Source organism: Pelodiscus sinensis, chromosome 5 (genome assembly GCF_052426305.1).
Source record: "Pelodiscus sinensis isolate ZL-2025 chromosome 5, ASM5242630v1, whole genome shotgun sequence".
Lineage (NCBI taxonomy): Eukaryota > Metazoa > Chordata > Testudines > Trionychidae > Pelodiscus > Pelodiscus sinensis.
Genome location: NC_143056.1, coordinates 84,119,768 through 84,140,903, shown reverse-complemented (window position 1 = coordinate 84,140,903; position 21,136 = coordinate 84,119,768). Strand labels below are relative to the sequence as shown.

General features: G+C 48.3%; 1 protein-coding gene across 7 annotated transcripts in view; it reads left to right on the top strand.

Moving 5' to 3' along the window:
- PACSIN3 (protein kinase C and casein kinase substrate in neurons 3) overlaps nucleotides 1-20,315 on the top strand; it is a 31,579-nt gene extending 11,264 nt beyond the window's left edge. Inside the window, exons 2-12 of one of the 7 annotated variants that reach the window (XM_014579646.4) lie at nucleotides 9,099-9,171; nucleotides 10,845-10,945; nucleotides 11,409-11,565; nucleotides 12,428-12,663; nucleotides 13,069-13,224; nucleotides 13,950-14,125; nucleotides 15,392-15,512; nucleotides 16,021-16,154; nucleotides 17,029-17,094; nucleotides 17,618-17,778; nucleotides 19,987-20,315. In XM_014579646.4, coding sequence (XP_014435132.3) covers nucleotides 10,892-10,945; nucleotides 11,409-11,565; nucleotides 12,428-12,663; nucleotides 13,069-13,224; nucleotides 13,950-14,125; nucleotides 15,392-15,512; nucleotides 16,021-16,154; nucleotides 17,029-17,094; nucleotides 17,618-17,778; nucleotides 19,987-20,102 — 1,377 coding nt within the window. In that variant the 5' untranslated portion in view covers nucleotides 9,099-9,171; nucleotides 10,845-10,891 and the 3' untranslated portion in view covers nucleotides 20,103-20,315. Of the gene's footprint in view, nucleotides 1-8,796; nucleotides 9,172-10,844; nucleotides 10,946-11,408; nucleotides 11,566-12,427; nucleotides 12,664-13,068; nucleotides 13,225-13,949; nucleotides 14,126-15,391; nucleotides 15,513-16,020; nucleotides 16,155-17,028; nucleotides 17,095-17,617; nucleotides 17,779-19,986 lie in introns of those variants that run through there. The other 6 variants (XM_075927659.2, XM_075927660.2, XM_014579648.4 and 3 more) reach the window with 6 other exon arrangements.
- Nucleotides 20,316-21,136: the final 821 nt, after the last annotated feature.

The window sequence follows — 21,136 nt, the reverse complement described above, 5'->3', positions numbered from 1 at the left end:
GAGCCCTGCTTGCAAAGCAGTCCTGGCTTGGAGTGCCCTGAGTGCCCACACTGGGCACATCACAGCACTCGGCCATCAGCCCGGCTGCACTTGCCGCAGGCTGCCATCTGGGGAGAGCGGGCAATTGGGGGGCTGCAGGAGAGCTTCCACCCCCAGAAGCCCGCAGAGCCAGCCCAGTCCTCCCCATCGGGGGCTCGTGCCCCATTCCTCCCTCACCTCCTTCCACTTACCCTTCCCTAGCCCCTCTTCTTGATGTACAAAATAAAGATAACGTGTCTTCCAAAATGGAATCTGTCTTTATTGAACAAAACTGGGGGAGACTGGGAAAAGGAGGTGGGAGAGGGAGAGGGGAGGGCAACTACAATGATCAGGGGTTGGGAACAGGTCCCATATGAAGAGAGGCCAAAGAGACTGGGACTTTTTCAGCTTAGAAAAGAGGAGACGGAGGGGGGATAGGATAGAGGTCTCTAAAAGCAGGAGTTGGGTAGAGAGGGTGCATACAGAAAAGTTCTTCATTAGTTCCCATAAAGAAGGACTAGAGGACACCAAAGGAAATGAATGGGTAGCAGGCTTCAAACTAGTACCAGAAAGTTGTTCTTCACAAAGCAAAGAGTCAACCTGTGGAACTCCTAGCCTTCACAGCCTCCTGCAGCAAGAACTGGAACAGAGTTTAAAGGGAAGTGAGATCAAGTCATGGAGGTTGGGTCCATGGAGTGGTATTAGCCAGGGGGTAGGAGTGGTGTCCCTGCCCAAAGTTTGTGGAAGGCTGGAGAGGGATGGCACGAGACAAATGGCTTGGTCACTGTCTTCGGTCCATCCCCTCCAGGGTCCCTAGGGTTGGCCGCTGTCGGCAGACAGGCTACTGGGCTAGATGGACCTTTGGTCTGACCCAGTACGGCCATTGTAAGCTCAGGGCTCAGGGTAGGGGGTCTCAGTGGACCCCCTTGATTCTCTTGCACACCTGCTCCTGGGTGGCCAGGCTGGCAGCTATCCTGCCCAAGCCGGCCACTTTCCTGTGCCTAGTGCAGAGATCGTGGACAAGATCCACGATGTCCGCACTAGCCCAGGCGGGTGCCCGCCTCTTGCGGTCCCGGGCAAGCTCCCGGGAGCCGCCAGCCTGGTCCCGGGAAGAGGGGGAGGGCTGGGGGCATCGGATGGGTGGCTCGATCCGTGCCAGGTGCAGAGTCTGCTGGATGGGTGCTGGCAGGCTTGCACCTGGCACGGGCACCGTAGCCAGCCCGTGCCCCTTTAAGGGGTCCGGGGCCGGGAGGGGGGCAGTAGAGTTTCCCTGGTGTTGGCCAGAGTGGCCACCAGGGAAACCTGGGGAGGGCTAGCCTCCCACTAGTTCGAATTAAGGGGCTACACACCCCTTAATTCGAACTAGCTAGTTCAAACTAGGCTTAATCCTCGTGGAATGAGGATTACCTAGTTCAAACTAAGCGCTCCGTTAGTTCGAATTTAATTCGAACTAAACGGAGCACTAGCGCCTCGCCTATGAAAGTTAGTTCAAACTAACGTCCGTTAGTTCGAACTAACTTTGTAGTGTAGACATATCCATAGATATTCTGGTTTAGAAGTTCCTCGGCAAAGTCTGCATTGCTGCTTTGGCTGTCACATGTCCCTAATGGATAAACAATATATTCCAATTATATTTCTATTATAGGCAAAGCTCAGGAGATCCATGGAAAATAGTAAACACCTGTATACTGTTCCCTCCCTCAGTCCTCACCACCCTTGAGCATTCTTTGGTTATGGTCATGCCTTCAGGGCTTCTGGTCCCTCTGCCTGGTCCAGCCTTCTCTCTCTGGTCATGGGCTTTCCCTGACTCTTGCAGCAAGCTCTCTTTAGCTTGGTGTTCTCTAACTTCATATGGGGGGGTAAAGCCTAAGCCCCGTCATCTGGAGCCAAAGTGCTTGGGCTTTGGCCCTAGACCCCATCAAGTCTAGCACTAATCCTGGCAAACCTGTTAAAATGGGGCCATGACTAATGTTCCATCTAATCTCTTTCATGCATGTACAGACTTTTTTCCATCCATGTGCAGAATAATTTTTCCATGTGCACAACGCCATGTGGAAATGTGCACCACCCATAGAAACAAACCCTAGCTCTGAGTGATATACTAATCAGCTGGGCATCATTTGAATCTCCCCTGAGTGGCTGCCAAAGCACTCTGCTTACAGGGAACTTTGGTCATGATCCATTTTGGCATCCCAGCCACAGGTTGAGAATCACTTCTTTAGCTTGTACAAGTTAGGCAGTCAAAAGGCTCTCCTGCTCAGGGAGCATACCCCTGTCTTTTAACAGCAGCTTTTAACACCTGTTTGTTAAAACAAGAGATGTTAAAACCCCCCTTTTCATCTGAGGGTTTTCAATTGCTCCAACCATCCCCATCCCTCCCTCCAGACAGTTGGGGCTTTACATAGTCCTGTTTTTTGTTTCAGCTACACCAGACTAACACGGCTACATTTCTATCACTATTCTACTTGGAAAAGGGAGGGAGATTCAGCTTGGTCATGCTAACTTTGTTCAGGGGGCCAGTGTTCCTATGCCAATATAAAAACATCTGTCAGTGCAAGCTGTGTCTGCCTTACAGGGCTATGCTGACATAGATAGTTATGCTAGTGTAGTCTGCGTAGTGTAGGTATACCGTTGGACAACAGGGAAAAGCAGCAGCCTGAAGCTAAATAAAGGAATATTGCAGCGTGAGGAATAGCATTTGGCAGTAAGAGCATCTTAAGGTAACAATGGCTCATGGTGCAGTCTCTGCTATGATTCAGGATGTCAGAGTTGTGGAGGATACCAATGCAGATAGTTAAGCTAAGTCCCAGTGCCCAGGAGAAGTGTAAGTTAGCTGCTTGGTCCTGTGAGCTTGTCCCTCTGTTACAGAATCTCTCACCTTTCAAAGAATGTGGGATTTCTTTGTGTATTTCATTGATGCACTGCAATCCTTATAACCTTTCTGGTGAAGTGATGAGGATCTGTCTGACCTTTGCAGTTGTTTCTCACTAGCAGACTTCTGGAGTGACTTTTGCATGCATCTACTGTTCTGGCTAAGCTTGTGCTCTCTCCCTCCCTCTCTCCAACTTGGCAAACCCAGCTGAAGATCTTTAAACTAGACTAGGCAGCTTTGGGAGCTCCACTTTCAGGGGAGCGGCTGGGAAACCTTGGCTCCCAGCTTCTTTCCCAGTCAGAAGACTCCACCCAGGATGTGATTCCTGGTTTGGGACAAACATTATTGTGAAAGACAGCCACTCCCCAGCAGCAAGGATGTCCCATACAGTCACTCTAATGTTCTTATTGCTTATGGGATCTTTGTATTATCTGGCATCTCTGCCCAAGCACCCAGTGGAGTAGCTGCAAGCCATTGAGGGGACCTGTTGGAAGTGAGTGTGTACTGTGTGGCAGTTATGGGAAGTTATTGTATAGTGTGAATGCAGAGCACATCACTAGCTCAGAGCAAATTCATATTTACTATGGGGGTGGTGTCTGTTGGGATCAGTTGGTTTCTTCAGGCAGTAGACTGGTAGAAAAGATAAAAGAGTCTAGGCTCTCTTGGCTGTTCGTAGATAAGATGGCAGGTTAGGCGTGTCTTTCATTGTTAGTCCTCTAGCCAGCCTGCCTGAACAGTAACAAAAATGAGCTATGGAGGCTTGAGCCTCAATTTTTCTTGTAAGTTTGACCGTTGACACTACATGTCTGTTTAACTTTGGCTGGGACTGGCTTGCAGCAGGGACCGTGTCTTTGCCTTTCTCTTGTATAGGGCTGAGAATTATCTGGAGAACCAAACCAGTTACACAAGCCCTGTGCCCCCTGAAGTTGAACCGAGCTAGACATGGCCTGCTCCTACCAAACTAGGCTAGGCTTGGCTTCAGTGTCTGAGGAAATTCCTTAAGAAGGAAACAAAACCATTCCTTTTTAAAGCCACCTGGCTAAGGTGGGCAGACTAAAACCTCAGTTTCTGGATAGGGTTGTCCTGCAACTGGTTTCTGTGTCTGGCTGTTACTGACGTGAGGGGGAAGATGGAAAAACACACATGTAACAAAGGCCATGAACTCTTATCTGTGCAAATGTGCTTCAAAGGCGAAGCTCTTGCAGAGCTGAATGCACCTGCCTTCCAGAACTCAGGGAGATTGGAGGTTCAGTCTCTCCCTATTTCAGTAGGTCCCTCGCTTTACTAAATGGAGAAGTCCAGGCCCTGCCCATAAGCATGCAGCAGTGGGCACTAAGGAGGGTGGAAGTATCAAAGAGAGGTGCACAGGGAGGAGGCTTTCTCTGCCTGCCTTGGGTAAACACAGTGACTAAAGATTTTTGTTTCTTCCTAGAAGATGGTTATCTAGCATCACAGGCCGTAGAAAGAGTTCATACATTGGGGCTGCATGGACAAAGGCATAAAGATGGGTGGGAGATTATATGGAAAAGTAGTGGATAAGGGTATGAGCACTGTAAAGGGGCTATGGACATACTTGGTTATTGGGGTGTTGATGTGTAATGCTTGTTAGAGTCTGGCTGTTCCTTCCATGGAAGGGAGAGGAAGGGGAAATTCCTCCACTTGGTCTCCTTTGCCTACAGTGCTTTAGCCTTTATCTCTGGGAAGCTGTATGAACTTTCTAGGGTCAGCCAGTCTTGGTTTAAACCCTGTGGAGCCATTGGATTTAGAGGATGGAATTGGCTTGTAACCTGATAATTAGAGGCTGGAGATGACCAAACACAGAAAAGAAGCCAACCCTCTTGTACTGAAACAGGGTTGTCATTCTGGGGGATCACTTCCTCTGCTTCTCTGGGGAAAATGGAAGGTGAGCTAGCAGCTCCTCCACAACCTTTTACTCTCCTCATTGGGCCTCACATTCTGATATTTGCCACTCAGTTTTGCTCCGGAGGCAGGAACAGCCCTGACATAATGTGCTCTCTGGTGCTGAGACCTGCTTAGATAATGCTGCTGGGTAGGAAACCTCTATCTGAAGAAACCCTGAGCACCTCTAGCACCTTCTTATATCTGAGATTCTTCAGGCACATTTATCTAGCTAGCTGGGGTAGCTAATTGTGAGAAGAGGTTGTATAACTCAGGCCACGTCCTTGCTGTGAAGAGGTTTTTGAAATCCCTCTTGATTATGGGGTCTAACTCTGGTGGAGAAATCTCCATATTTTTCTCCTCTCCTACTCAGCTGCTCGCGGGAAATCTCTGATGCCCCCTGCATGTAGCTTTCTTGCTGCCAAATGAGACAGTCCTGGTTAGTACTCTTGCAGGAGCAAACAAGGCAATATGTAATTCTCTTCCAATACAGGTTGAACCTCTCTAACCGGGCACCCTCAGAACCTGACCAATGATGAACCAGAGAATTTGCCAAACCACGGGAGGTCAATATTGTCTAGCTGCAGCAGCATTACAACTTACAGGGCTGGTAGAAGACATTTAGGGGTAAATTAGAGCTAACCAACAGCACAGAACCCTGAGAGCCAGGACTGGTGGCTGTAAACAAACTTATGGGATCACAAGAAACTTGGCCACATCTATGATAAGCAGACATCCAGCTAAATAAAATCATGCCAGACCACAGATGGTGCTGGACTGGAGAGGTTCAACCTGTACTGGTGTGTAAGGGAGGAGAGAGAGACAGATGCATTTCTTTTCTTGACCCCACCTCCCATTCCTCAATCCTGATCTTGTACAGCCTTTGCTCTTTCAGTACTGCTATTGCCTCTGCCAAGGAACCTGGGTTCTGATCTGCATACCCCCTTCAGTTCTGATATTGTGGCCTCTCCTCTGCCATGTCCACAAGGAACTCTGCTGGGACCACAAAACTAATGTAATTTGTATTTAAGACAGGCTTGGAGTCTCTGTTGGTGAAATGACCCATAACAGTATAGCCAGCCTCAGACATTCTAAAATCATAAGTTTGGTTTTGAAATGTTTTTTAAAAATGTCACTCTTTTTGTTGTGTGCTTGGGCCAGGGTTTTTAAGCTTTATATCTCAGCTACCATGAGGCTAGGACCCCTTCAAAATGAAAGCTGTGAATCTCATGTAACAATCTTACTCCAGCACCTGGGACTCTAAGAAAATGCCAGCTGTTCTAAGACTTACAATCAAGTGGCAATAGTATTAAACTATCTAACAGACTATCCTTCTGCTTCTAGTTTGTATCCTTCCTTCCCCACAAATAAAATCCCTGCCCACCACTCCTCAAAGCCACCCTAAAGATTCTTCTACATGGAGTTTGGGCTGGCTTTGCTAACTTACCAGCCTCGCAGTGTAGTATATAGATCTACAGAGAATTTTTTTTTATTTGCTAGTAAACTTTACTGACGGACCCTGCTTTCAGGCTGTTGGCCAGAGCAGACAGCACACATGATGCTGTAGGAATAAGCAACTTGGAGAGCAAACCTTTTGGTTACCCTGGGGCTCAAGGTGGCAGTGGTAGCTACTCTTTTTTCAGTGCTTGTATTCATTATAAAGTGTTTTCTCTAAGGCTACGTCTACACTGCAAGGTTTTTGCACAAAAATCTGCAGAGTGTCCACACCTCAAATGCACTTTTACGCAACTAAATTGGCAGTAAACAGAGGACTTTTTCTATTGTAGGTAAACCTCCTTCTATGAGGCATAACTCCTTTTTGCGCTACAGCTATTGCGCAAAAAGGCAAGTGTGGACATTCTGCAGGGAAGGGAAAAAGCACAGGTGCTCTGACGACCATTCTGTGAGCTTTCTTGTGCATGAGCATCCATGTGGTATGGATGCTCTCTTGCACAAAAGCACATTGCTTTTACGATGCGCTTTGAGGTATGGATGTGTTCTTGCGCAAGAAGTTTTTGCGCAAAAACTCTTGCACAAAAGGCTTCTTGCACAAGAAGCCTGCAGTGTACACTTAGCCTAAATGTCTGCATATGGGGTTATTGTGACCTGGTGACTGACATGGATTCAATGTGTAGGAGCTCTAGAAAAGGCTCATACCAAAAAAGGTCCCTCTCATTTCCTGACGTGTTTCTCCTACAGAAGTCCAGTGGGTCTGTCTTGGTAGGGCATATGCTTCTCCAGCAGAGGCTTGTGCCTTAACCCAAATGCCAGCTGCTTTGCGTTACAATGCCTATTATTTTTGCTGTTTAGGCATTGTAAATCCAGCTGGTTTTACGGTTCCAGGGTCAGTTAATGACTCTGGCAGATTTAAAAAAAAAAAAATCCTTCCAACTGATAAATTGAACATATTTGATGTAAAAACTGTAGAACAAATGAACCCGGGTTCTCTGTGTCCTTTTTTGACTGGCTTCTCCCTAGTGGAGCGTGGCTGCTCCATAGCACGGGAAACAATTTTCAGCCCCACCCCCAAGCTGTCATGCAGGGTAGTTAGTCAGAACTGGCAACCAGAGTCTGAAAACATGTTTGTGATTCATTCCTCCCTGGGTGCTGGAGGAGGATTCAATACTCTCTTTAAAAGTGCCCTGAGAAGGATTTTTTTTTTTAAATTGGGCTTGTGCTTCTTGCTCATTTATGATGAATAGAGAAAGCTGGGGATATGGGTTAAATATATATGTTTTTAATTGCTCGTGTGCTACCTTTAGAAACATCAGGAGTGTAATGTCTCATGGTATTGGAGGATGACTAGGAAGTCCCAGAAATATTTCCTCTGAGCTCTACACTTTAATACAAGAGGCAATGACTCTTTAACAAACACTTTATTTCTCCAAAAATATAACTTGATGGATGGTTACCACCATGACTCAAGTTGCCACTCATCCCACTCCCTCACCCCTGCCCTTCTCTGCCAAAGATTCATGTGACTAAAAATCCCCTCCCTTCTCAGGTGCTGCAGCTTTCATTCTGTTGGCTTTTGGGTTATCTCCACTTAATTATTTCTCAGCCATCATAGCCATCTAGCTTCAACAGGACATCCCTTTCTAACAGGAAAATCAGTCAGAACAAACCAAGCCAAACAAGAAGAAATGTTACTACCACTTGGAGTACTAGTTCCTTGGGAGGGGATTGTCTCCATGTGTGTGAAGTACCTATCACACTGGGGTCCTGGTCTATGAGTGGGGTTATGGTTAGTGCAATAAAATGTCTATCACTTAGCTCTAGAGATGTGAACAAGTAGTCGACTATCCAATAAGAAAATACTTATTGGATAGTCGACACATTAGTCAATAGTCACTTCCTCCACCCCTTGCTTCCTTTTTCAGAAGAGGAAGGGATACATCAAAGTGGCAGCACCACGTGGAGCCTGGGGCCAGACCAGTTGGAGTCGGAACGGTGGTCCCGCTTTAAAATTTTGTGTGCAGCCCAGAGCCAGCCAGAGACCAACCAGGGCCAGCTGTACACGGTGTTTCAAAAGTGGCAGCACCACGTGGAGCCTGGGCTCAGCTAGGGACTGCCCCAGGCTCCATGCAGCATTGCCTCTTTGAAATGTTGCATGGAGCACTGGGCCAGCAGGGGACAGCTTGAGTCCCCTGCTGGCCCTGTTCTCTCTGCAGAGCTTTCACCTTTGAAGTATAGCCACAGCCCTGGAGCTGTTGCTACATTTCAAAGGCAGAGGTGCCCTTATTGACTAATTGACTAGTCAATGCAATTTGCATTGACTAATCGATTAGCCAGTTAATCGAAAGGTTACATCCTTGCTTGGTTCTTTTGGCTTCTTGTTTCTCCTGCATTGCATGATAAATTGCACGAGGCTTAATTGAAAAACCAAGTGCGAGCAGCAGTGGGGGGAAGCTAGACAAGACATATAGGCTGTACTGCAACAGAAGGGAGGACCAAGCTCAGTGCAGCTGCTGAGCCTGGGAAACCTCATTTAGTTTAGTCCATTCCAGCAGTGGGTTGTTCATTTGCTCAGCTGTTATAACGGCACCTTTCCCGCACGATGCTGTCATGCTGCTCTGTTGCTTCTATTTTGAAGTCTCTGAGAATGGATCTTGTGACACAGGGATTTGGCATCTCCTCTCTATGCTGAAATGTGGCACCTTCAAAGATGGAGAGTGGCAGCAACTGCTGGGGGGTGCCCCTCCTTTCCTTGAGCATAGAGAGAGACCCAGGTTCCTCTCAGAGTACTGTTACTTGTCAGAGCAGCAGGGTCTAACTGTCTGTGCATCTCTTTCCTCGCCACCACGTTTAGAGGACTTGGACGAACCCAAGAAATCACTCCTGGCAGCTGGGGCTTCCACAGTCCTCATTCTTCTCTCTTTCAGGTATGTAGTTACTTTGTTGCTGGGCACAGGAGTAGAACCAATGGACTTGTATTCATGCAAAGTTCTTTCACTTGGTATGATGACTGGCTCCTCTAACTGTGTTTCCTAGAGGATAGATGGTTTGGGGGAAGTTGGAACTTTCTTGGAAAGCCAGAAGAATTTCCTTGATGCACCTCTACTACCCTTCATGTTATCTGAATGTGTTGCTAGGCAGATGGTACTTAACCCTCTCCTTGGTTCCCTCTGTGTGTCTTCTGAAGTCTACCAGGGACTCTGCTTTCTGGTGAACCACTCAAAAAAAAAAAAAAAAAAAAAAAGACACTGAGGGGTCATGGGGAAACCTGGTCTCTTGGACTCATCTCAGGCTGCTTCTGCTGTGTGAGTATTGCTTTGGGGCTGGCAGAGTGAGCAGATACTTTTCTAGGGTGTGAGGGAAGCTTTTTATAACTGGGAATGTGTAAGAGGAGAAGAGCAGCAGCAAAGCATGCTGATCCTATATTAACCAAACCTGGGATATGTCTGTCTATGCTCCTTTCTCCAGTTTCCCCCTGCCTCTCCCAAAGGGTGGTAATGCCAGGATCCTTATGTGACAGCAGTGCCAGGATCCAGTCTCAGCCAAAAAATTACATATTGGGCTGAATAGGAATTGTTAGTGACAGTGTATAAGTTTGGGGTGAGATGGGGCCTCCGTCGCTGTCTGCACTAGATTCCTTGTGCCCAGCACAGGAATGTGGTGACGGAGACTGTGGCGTGACGTGAGCATTGATTACCCAGCTGAGGTGTTCCCAAGAAAGTGCTGCTGCGCAGAAACCTAAGCACATCCTTGAATCAATGGCACTAGGTGTGGCTATGATTCCCTTCCCATTCCTGCAGGCGGCACCCCATTCAGGACATGCCTTCCTGGTGACCATCAGGCTTTGTTTTCTCTAGTCAGTAACTGAAGTAATCCCTTAATCCTCCTCATTCTTTTATATTGGGACACCAGAGTCATCTCTCTCAGTACAACTTATTTTGAGAGTTTCATTGCTGAGCATGCTCAGTAGTTCAATGTTTCTTCCTCTGACGATCTTGGTGCGAAAAGAAGCAGTCTCTGCTGAGACTAACAGTGCTGGTGAAAGGTGCTGGCTTTACCAGTGTCTCCAGGACAGGTACAGCCTGGGTGGTAGCAGGGCCAGTTTCTTCCACAACATCCCTTCCAATGTGTCACTGGCTTCTCTTGAATGGATCCTTTCTAGCCAGGAGAGGAGTTGAGTCTACGTTTCCTGTTTTAGTTCTGACCTCCTGGCTTGGAACTGAGCAAGGGAGTTGGTCAAGGACAGTGGTGCTGTGATATGGACACTTGCCCGCTGGCAATTGGTCGGAACTCACTCAAATCCCTTCCATAAGTGTCTCTGAGCAATGTTCCCTCTAATCTTTTTCTATGCAGGTGCAGAGTAATTTTTTTTTTATTTTTATTTTTTGCACCAAGGCATGTGTGAATGTGCACCACCAGTAGAAACAAAAACTTATCTGTGGCTGCTCTGCTAATCAGCGGGGCGGCATTGGAATCTCGCCTGATTGGCCGCACAAGTGCACGGCTTACAGAGAATGCCAGAGAATGTTGAGTTGTCAGGCTGGAGCGTGGCTCGGTCCTGGATATTGTCATGCTACAAATGGCTTTTCTCTCTTTCCAGCTGCATTAAAATCTGCAAAAATTCTTTGCTGCAAGAAAACCAGGGTTATGTCATCAGAAGATGATGTTGGTGGAGAGGCTTCTGGGGGCAGTTTTTGGGAGGTAAGAGGAATCATTAGGAGGGAGGGCAGTGTCTATTATGTATCACCCATAGAGTTAGGGCTCAGTTCTCAAGCTCTCTGGGTAATAAGCTATACCCCTGGAGTGAGAGGAAGGGAGAGAGAATGACTTGCTTTTGGGATTGGGGTACTGGAGAGGGACTCAGTAAAGTGTATAGCTCTTGGTGTCCAAGAAAGATGGTCCCTTCCTTCCCAGAAGCTACTGAGTGATGCCTCTTGTTCCCCACTGGTGTTGATTTCAGGTCTAGATGAATATGCAGCCAGAACCTCTCTTTAAGCCCTCCCAGAATACATTCACTTCCTCCTGTGGAGGCACTCGGTGGGGTCCTAGCCAGGCTGCTAGCCTCAGCAGGACCTGCCCTAACTATGTGGTGGCCTGACCTGCTGACTCTGGCTCTTAGGGTGGGTGGGTGAGTTTGAAATCAGTGCACTGTCTGCTCTTTCAGGCTGGTAACTACAAGCGGACAGTGAAACGTGTGGATGATGGGCACCGGCTCTGTAATGACCTCATCTCCTGCTTCCAAGAGCGAGCCAAGATTGAGAAGAACTATGCTCAGCAGCTAACAGAGTGGTCCCGCAAATGGAGGACAGCTGTGGAGAAGGGTGAGGAAGGCAGACTGGGGTGGGCACAGGTTTTTGGGAGAAGCTCTCTGTTCCTAGAGCACCATCTATTGTTGTGGTTGGGGTCCTCTGTAGGAAACAAGCACACCCATTGGACAGCATGGAGCTGGATCTTGTGTATTCTTTCCTAGCTCAAACCAAGTAGTTCCAGAGGTGCTCTGTAGTTCCTTTCTGGGCACCAGTTCTCTGACCCCTGCAGGAAAAGGAGGCTCCCTCTGCATTTCTAAGTGCTCCATTACAAAAAAGTTTGCCATTCTGGAAGGGGGAGATGTCCCAAACTTAGTGCTGGAGGGTTCAGCTTTCATGGAGTGGTGTACAAAGGAAGACCTGTAGCCTGGGAGGAGAGTACAGGGACACACGTGCCTAAGAGTATCTTATGGCTGGTAATTGGCATTTGGATCACAAGATGGTGGAGCCTTAGAGATGGTGGAGCCTTAGAGTGTAACAAGGAATTAGGGGGTATTAGAACAGATGTTCGAAAGTACCCACTAGTCTGTGACACTGACTCTAAGCTCTAGCCAGAAAGCTGCCATTGTTGACCTCTTCTAAGCTCGAGTCAGGCAAAGCCCCTGAGGAATATTTTTGTAGGGTCCCATCCTGCACTGATTGGGGCAGGACCAGATTAACAGTTAGGGTTGTTCATTGCTAATACTTAATTCTGCTAACTGTAACACCCAGTCCTTCCTCTCTTTCCTGTCTATGCAGAGAACAGTCCACATTGTCTTGAATGCTGGTGGTGGGCAGAGATGTCTTTTGTATGATGAGAGGTGGCTAGTTTCTGAACTTTGTCCCCATATCAGTGGACATGGGGTTGTAATGGCCACTTTCCTGTTTGCCTCTCCAGGCCCTCAGTATGGAACCCTAGAGAAGACCTGGCATGCTTTCCTGACTGCGGCAGACAGGCTGAGCGAGATCCATCTAGAGGTGCGGAACCATCTCGCTGGTGAAGATGCAGATAAGATCAAGGCCTGGCAGAAGGAGGCCTACCATAAGCAGATGATTGGTGGCTTTAAAGAGACTAAAGAGGCAGAGGATGGATTCCGTAAGGCCCAGAAACCCTGGGTGAAGAAGCTGAAAGATGTGAGCAAGGAGTGTGTATAAGGAGGAGGCGGCTGGGATGCTGGGGCTAGACATTTTTTGCCTGGAGTGCACTTTGGTTGGGTACACTTTATATAGGTCTCTTTGGCTGTGAGGGTTGGTTCTGTTAGTTGAGACTGACTCCTGGCCCATGGCAGACTTGCAGCCTTCCTTGGTGCAGATCTATCTGGGGCTGGTAGGCCGGGCTTCCTGTGGGTGGTCTGTGACTTCAGCAGAGGACTTCCTGGCTGCGTCATTCAGTGGAAGCCAGACTGAGCTGGCCTCTGTCCAATAGCAGAGGCTGAAAAACATCTACCAACCCCCTTTTTCCTCCCCAGCAACACGAAAGGGGCAGGGAAGTTTGCACTGGGGCACATTGCTATGTTTTTACAGAACTACTTGTGTTAGGTGGAGACCTCTAAGAAGAACTACCACGCAGCCCGGAAAGATGAGAAGACTGCACAGACACGGGAGAACCATGCCAAGGCAGATTCCTCCATCTCGCAGGAGCAGATACGCAAGCTGGAGGACCGTGTGGAGAAATGTTCACAAGAAGCAGAAAAGGTGGGTGAACCTTATGTAGACTCATACCATTTAGGGGTCCTTATACTGGTGTGATGCAGGGACAAGAGACTCAAAATGTCTGCTGGCTTCAAACACACTCACATTGGCTCCTGGTCCTACAAGGTGCTGAATATTCTCCTTGGTTGCTCATATCAGTGGAAGGTGAGGGAGTTCAGTACCTCATGGGATTGACCTATGGCTACTCAGGTGCTGGTGACAGGGGTCAGGCAATGTACCTGTTGCTGTATAACAAATAATTTGAGGCTGCTTCTTGAAGGCTCTGGCACAAGAGTGACCAGTATGCGTGTCCAGCTGAATGCTGGGTTGTAGAGCTATTCTGTGGAGAAGAGGGCCAGAGAGCTGTGTGTGTCGATCTCCCTCCTTTCTCCTTCCACCTCCAACTGGGGAAGTCGCTGCCACAGGAGAAACTGGAAGGGGGTCAAAAACATCAGGGGTCTCTGACATGGCAGGAACACGAGCTTGACTCTGGGGAGAAAGTGGCTTGTCTGGGTACCACTGATGTTCCCCAGGTCCTATACTTAGCTGTGCAGGGGAATGTGAACAGGGTCACCTGATGAACAGGAGAACAGGGGAGGAAGTTCTTGGGTACCAAGGTGTGTGTGTTTGGAGCAGGGGGGTGGGGCGAAGGTCAGAGAGGGTGGAGAGCAGGGAGTTGGCACCAGTGCTGGTTGGTTTATGTTTGTTCTTCCTCCCAATTGCTGCAGTGTAAGGATCAATATGAGAAGATGCTAGAGGAGCTAAACCGCTACAATCCCCGCTACATGGAGGATATGGAACAGGTGTTTGAGGGCTGCCAGGAGGCAGAATGCAAGCGACTGTGTTTCTTCAAGGAGATGTTCCTGGATCTGCACCAGCACCTCAACATCTCCACCAATGAAAGGTACTCGTCTGTTCATTGCGCCCTGATCTGGGACAGGGGGTGTCTGCTCCACGGCCTCTGGGGAAGGAGAGCATCTGGTGCCTGTTGGGGGGCTTGTGCCTATTTCCCCTTTTAATGTGTCTAAGTGAATATCTGTGGTCCAGCCACATCTTGTCTGGTTTTATTCAGAGAGGGCCTCGCCTCAGTTTCTTTCTTTCTCTGATTCTTGAGGAGTCCATCCTTCCTACCACCAAATACCATCTTGTGGTGTGAGTCTTTAATCTGTTCTCCTTCACTTTGAAGTGAAGGCTGTTTAAATATCTCGAAGACAGATGTGAGGAATAAGTGGCCCATGGGCTGGATGTGGTTTGCCAGTTAGCCCATGGTGGGCCACCAGACACTCTATTTTACCTGCACATCCACAGTTATGGCCACTCGCAGCTCCCATTGGAAGCAGCGGCCCAGCCTGTGTTGCTTCCTGTCACTCCCAGTGGCCAGGAACAGCAATCCACAGTCAACGGTAGCGACAGGCGGCCATACCCATGGACATGTAGGTAAATAAAGCATCTAGCAGCCCTCCAGGGGCTAACTCTGCAAACCGCAGTTGGCCTGTGGGCTGCTTTATTGCCCCAGCTCTACGAATGTTTATGGTGCACCTGAGAGCTCAGGCCCATCCCCAGGCTTCAGAGCTTGAGCTCCAGCCTGAGCCATTGTGTCTGCACAATTATTTTTAGCACACAAGCTCCACTGACACAAGTCAGGCTAGGAGATTCCCTCCTACGTGTGGGGTAGACATACCCCAACTCACTGCTCCACAGTCTCTGAAGACCATCACCATCCCATTCCCTCCAATGGCTGGAGACATTTAACCCTTTTGAGGAGACATGAGCCAGGCGGTTTGACTACAAACCTCATACTGTGCAGGGGAATGAGGGAAGTTGTTGCAGCCTCCCAAGAGAATTTGTGGGCAAGGTCTAGGAATGTACAAGTCAAACCTATTTCCCTGGTTTTCTTCATGGGATTCTGCTTACTCTTTTCAAGCTCCAGCAGCAGGGTATCCAGGCCATCCATGCCTGTGAGACAGGCCAAATGGCTCTCTGCGCCATCTCTGAGGGGGATGATGTTTCCATGGAGCAGGATGTGTGTGGCTTGTGAAATGCTGTAGGGTTAAAGGCCTCTAGAATCCTCAGTGATTCCTGAAGAAGGACGATGGGGAAGTGAAACAGAGACCTGAATGAAGCTGTGCAGGAATTTGCTCACTGATGTTGGTTCTGCTTCTGATTGCAGTTTCCATGCACTGTACCGGGATCTGTACCAGGGAATCGTGGCTGCAGATGACCAGGAAGATCTGAAATGGTGGCGCAACACTCATGGGCCAGGCATGGCCATGAATTGGCCACAGTTTGAGGTGGCATATCCCTCTAGAGTGCATTTCTGCATGCTGCAGATCTACTTTATTGAACTTGTATGCTCTGGATTCCCCCTGCTCTCTGAGCCTCTTCCCACTGGAAAAGGCTCAGCCCCTGCTCACCTGGGATCATGATGTTTGCACCTTTCTTCTTTCTTAGAGGGTACAGTATTGGAAATTCAACCTCTGTGGCCATTGGGGAGAGGCCATTCCAGCTAAACTGCAACCATTCAGGCTTCCCCCTCCCGCATGTGGTCAGGGATGAGGGTATATGCTAAAGGTAGACACATACTGCATATTCCATCTTTCCTCCACATTCCCAATCCTCAGGCATGATCTTACTGGCTCAGCATGGCTCTTATATGACAGACTACTCTATTGTATTGCTTAGTCATTAGTTAAATATGGTGCTGTGTTCTTGGGCTCCCTATCTTCCTCCCTGGCACTAGAATAAACTGTGTAAAACTCTCTGGACTTAGGGAATTGATGAACCTTTCCTTCTGGGCAGGAATGGACCCTGGAAACCCAGCGGCCAATCAGCAAGAAGGAGAAAGGCAGTAAAAGTGCTGAAGATGTGACCCTGACCAGTATTGTGACCACAGGGGATGGTCTCTCTCAGACCCCTCCACAGATACGGCGAGGGTAAGGGTTGCATCTTGGGACATACTGGAGAGGAATAATCATGCCCTGGGGCATGAACTAGCTGTGCAGATAGGAGTCAGTTTTTGTTTTTTCTCTCCCTCTTTTTTTTTTTTTTTTTTTTTATAATCATTAGGCTGGAAATTGGTGACCTCAAGCAGTGTCCATGCCTGTACAACTCAGAGAGATGAATTGGGCAGAGAAAGGGGCTTGCTTGGAGCATTTGGATGGGATACTGGGAGGATCTCTTCTGCTGTCCACATGCAGTATCATGGTGGTGCCAGGGCTGGGACCTTCCTCTCCTATTGGCCCGGCTCTGTGCTGAGGTCTCTTCTGTATCCCATCGTAGCAGGGGTCTGCTTAGTCTGATTCACTGATGAGCAGGATTCTGCGGAGGTGGGGGAGGAAGCTGGTAGGATTTTGCCTTCAGCTGCTTTTTATCTCTAAGAGATAGAAAAAGCCCATGAAAACTGGAAACTAGAAATCTTTCCCCGGGTACACCAGCAGTCCCAGATGTTTGAACAAGAATTTCTTCCCTAGATATGCATCTTATTTCCCATGGTCTAGTGTGGGTGCTACATGATCAAAAGTTGACAAGCCCAAGGGTGACTGACCATTTATATGGTTCAGATAGCTACTTTCTCTTCCAGGATCTTTAGCAAATGAACTGGAGAATGGGGAAGGGCTTAGGAGGTCAGTCTCCTATGGTATCCACTTTATTCCTGCTCAAGAAGACCTCGTCTGCTGGTATAAATGAAGCCTAGAATTGGACATGGCAGGGAAGGGAGAGAAGGAATTGGAAACAATGTAGAGCTCTTTCCAGGAATCTGACCTTCCCCAGTCAGCTGGATTCAGGGCCCTATTTGCCAATCCACAGGTTTTCCTACCAAGCGGAGCAGAACAGTTTCTTCTATGACACCCTGAGGGCATCAGCCTATGTGAAGTTAGTATGGAACATGACCTACCCCAGAGGGTGTCTGGGCTCAAAGTATCTGTCTTCTGCTCTTCCTTTCTCCTCTGCTGTGGCCCCTGAGTTAGGGAGATCAGCTAAGTCTGCGTGGGGGGGGATTATAGCCTCCTTTCTCTCTCATGGGCTGTTTCCAGCTGAGCATGTTTTGGAAATACCCAGACTTCCTTGTGTTAGAATTGGCTTGGCCTGTTCAGGGTGAGGCATGTTTGACTGGGGTTGGGGCTTGAAAGGGAGGATGCAGTTTGGACAAGTTACCCACCCCCTGAGGTTCTGCAATTTTCTAGGCTGCTTTCAGCCAAATCTAACTTGTCCTGGTCTCTCTCCTTCTTGTACACCTCCACCCTCCTATCAGGCCTCTGTTTCCTCTTGGCTCTACAGCATTGTCATGGGGCTCTAGGATGGTGCAGGATTCAGATGGGGAGGCACATAAGAGTCAGCCCTGAGTCTGAAATGAGCCTGTGTTTGTTTTGTCTCTGTTTTCTCCTCAAACACGCAGCGGAGGCAAAGAGGATGTGTCGGAGTGGTCCGATGATGACACTCCCAGAAAATGCTTGGATACCAATGGGCACGAGGAGGACATAAAGGTACCAGGCGTGCAGGTGCGAGCGCTGTATGATTACACAGGACAGGAGGCTGATGAACTGAGCTTTAAAGCAGGTACAAAAGCACTAACCCTTTTGCCACTACCACTTGGGCAGATGGTTGGAAACCTCCCCCTGTGAGATCTGGATAGCTCCTTGGGATCTGTTCATTGTCTTTGCACACTGCTCCTGGAGAAGGGCATAGCACTGGGCAGGGCAGTGCCTCTTTGTGCCACTCTGCTCAGTCAGGGAATCAGCAGGGCTCATACTGTGGAGGAGGCACGTAGCAAGGCATTCACAGGCTGCAGATAGAACGTTTCAGGGTGGGTGGGTGTGTGGTGGAAACATTGAACAAAGACATGGAGGGTGGGGATCAGACAGTCTCCTTGCTGGATGTATTTGAGCATTTAGCAAATGTTGCTCCTTTGGGCCAGAAGTATGAAAATACTCTCTTAACCTTTCCCTGGGAACTTACAGGGTGAGAGTTTGGGTGTCCTTATAAAGTGCCTTTTCTTGCCTTTTTTATAAAATGGCCACAGAGTAAAAATGTTAAGAAGTGGATAACTGATTAAGTGTGTAGTCAATACAATTAATTGACTACATGATTAGTCGATAAAGGGACCTGCTGCGTTTCTTCAGTTTAAATGTAGTAGGAGCTGGGCACGCAGGCAGCCCAGCTCTTCCTACATTTAAACTGCAAAGCTGCAGCGGGGGTAGATCCAGGACCTGGTGCAAGCCAGGACTGAGCAGTCCCAGCTCCCACCAGGTCCTGGATTGCTGCACCTCTGCCTCCCTTTTTAAGCCAGCTCCCCCTAGCACCAGTTCCCGCTTTTCCCACCCCTTTGCTGCCTCTGTATCAGAAGCAGCAAGGGGGGGGAGGGGAACAAGTAGTAGAGGAGTGACTCAACTACCCACTAAGCCTAGGCTTTAGGGGGTAGTCAACTATCCGCTTACATCCCTACCCCAGAGAGCTATTTTGTGGGAATTTAAGTTCTTGGCCGACAAACTGAAGTTAGGTTAGCAGGAGGAAGCTCTAGACGCTACCACCTAAGGCATGAGTGCCTTCTGGGACTGGAGCAGTCAGTTTCCAGTAGATGAGAGAGAATGTTGGGCCCTCTCTCACCATCTTAGCTGTTAACACTTTGCCGACTCCTCCCCAATCTTCCAAGGAGCCATCTGGATCTTGGGAGCGTTTCTAATCTTGCTTGCATTGACTCGCTTGCAGAAACAAGACTCCTTTTTGTAGGTACTAAAATCCCTGGCCCCATAAGGGTCTGGTGCATGAAGCCATCATCTGTGTTGCTGACTCATCACTTTTAGATTTCTTGGCACTAACTCACGTACTGGCTTAGTAGAACAGCTTTAAAGCAATCTCAGCAAGAAGGTGGATCAGGATCATTTACCCCAGAGGACATGGTAGATGCAATTTCTCTTCCTGACCCCTGTGAGCTGGGAGGAGAAGGAAGGTAGCCAGCCCAAAGGCCCCAGCTCTCCCTCCCAAACAACAGCTCTAATGCAAACCAGTTGGTCCCATCAGTGCTGGGATTAGCTCATTCCACCAAGATGCTGCTATGACCAGCATGCATCAGTAGGGCTTGAATTCAACCTGGCTTGCAAGGTGACTTCCCCCCCCACCCCACCCCAGTCTCTGAACAATTGGACAGTTCCATAATGGCAGTCAAGTTTCCTTGTCATGATAGAGACAAAGGATTTGTTTTGGTGGAGAGTGTCCCATTCCTTCCCTTTCCGAGAGTGCAAAGCTGGGGAAAGGAAGGAGAGCCATGCCTGGATAATCTCTGTGGGAAAATTAGCCCATTCCATAGCTTGCTGACCACCTGGGCTTTGGCCAAGTGAGCATCTAACAGCTACAGTTCAGGGGTTTCGCACTAGTCCTTCCCGACTGCATCGAAGGAGCCTTGTGCCAGAGAGAAGTTCAGTTCCAGCACTGAAACTTGGGAAAACCAGTGTTGCCCATGGGCCTTCTCTTGATCTCAGGTACTGGTCTCCTTATCTAGCAAAAATAATGCTTTGTGAGAAATATATCCTCCTCCAAGAGCTCCTGCTGTAGAGTTGCATGCCTGCAAGATGTTTCTAGTCCAGTGGGAAATATTGAGATGTGTTGTGATGAGATTAAGATTAGACTTGGTTGCTACATTTCACCTGTCTGACATTGTGACAGGAGGGTCATACCCACTTGCCCATAGGGAACTATCCAGACACTTGGAGGTGGGCACACTCTCTTGACTCCTTTTCACTGGCGAAGCTTGTGCTGTTTCTTCTTTAGGTGAAGAACTAATGAAGATCAGTGAAGAGGATGAGCAGGGCTGGTGCAAAGGCCGGCTTAGCAATGGCCAGGTTGGACTCTATCCCGCTAACTATGTCAAAAGTGTGGTGTCATGATTGTTACACTCATCCTGAGGGTTGTGTCTCACCTATATACCAGCATCTCCTGCAGAGGTCACCAGGTCACTGCTAGGCCCATAATCCACATCAACAGCATGTGCAGCAATTTCTGGACTCTCTGGGGACAGTTATTACTTGTAATCAATGCTTCATTTTAAAATTCTAGAACTGTAGGGATTTTCTAATAAATAAAAAGAGATTGAGAAAAGACTTCTGCTGTGTCTGAGCACTGTAGAAATTTGGAGGTGGAGGGGAAGGGTCTCCGTGGCTCAGGGCTGTTCTTAGGATTGATGGGGCCCTACACAGTAGTATTAAACTTGCACCTACATGACTGATGGCAGCCCTCCAGGGGGAATTTTTTTTTTAAAGAGGTGGTGTGTTGTTTTTTTTTTTGTTTTTATTATACTCCTCAGCAACACCCTAATGAAATATTTTAAAGTAAGGTCCCGTAGACTAACACCGTAAGGTCAGAAACTGACAGCACATACCTGGGGTTGGCAAATGCCTGTTAAATGGCTTCATTACCACTTGAATGGCTCTTTCACAAGTTCAGTGTTCTGCTGCTGGGGGATTGTCTTTGCTGCCATGGAGATCGATGCCTTAGCGGGTCTAGTAAAGGAAGGAAGATTGACGGGGAGCCTTTCTCTCATTGACCTCCCACTATGGGGACAGCATCAAAACTCTGCTTAAGGTACTCAGTTATTTATGTAGCTGGAGTTCTGTACCTTAAGCTGACCTTTTGGTTTTAGTACAGACCTGCCCTAAGCCTGGCATACAGAGCCACGGAACAGGGCTAGAAAGAGGTGGGTGAATGGACATTAAGACCCAGTGATTTCCCCAAATTTTTGAGTGCCCTACACAGTTATGTATTCTGCATATTGGAAAGAATGGCTCGTGCTGGGATGGACCATTGGCACATACTGCTACCTGGCTGTTGAGGAACACCCTCTCACTTGCCCTCTATGCTCCTGTTGGTAAAATTTGAGAGCTCTTGGATCCACAGTTGCTTGAAGGGTGCTCAGTTATTAAGC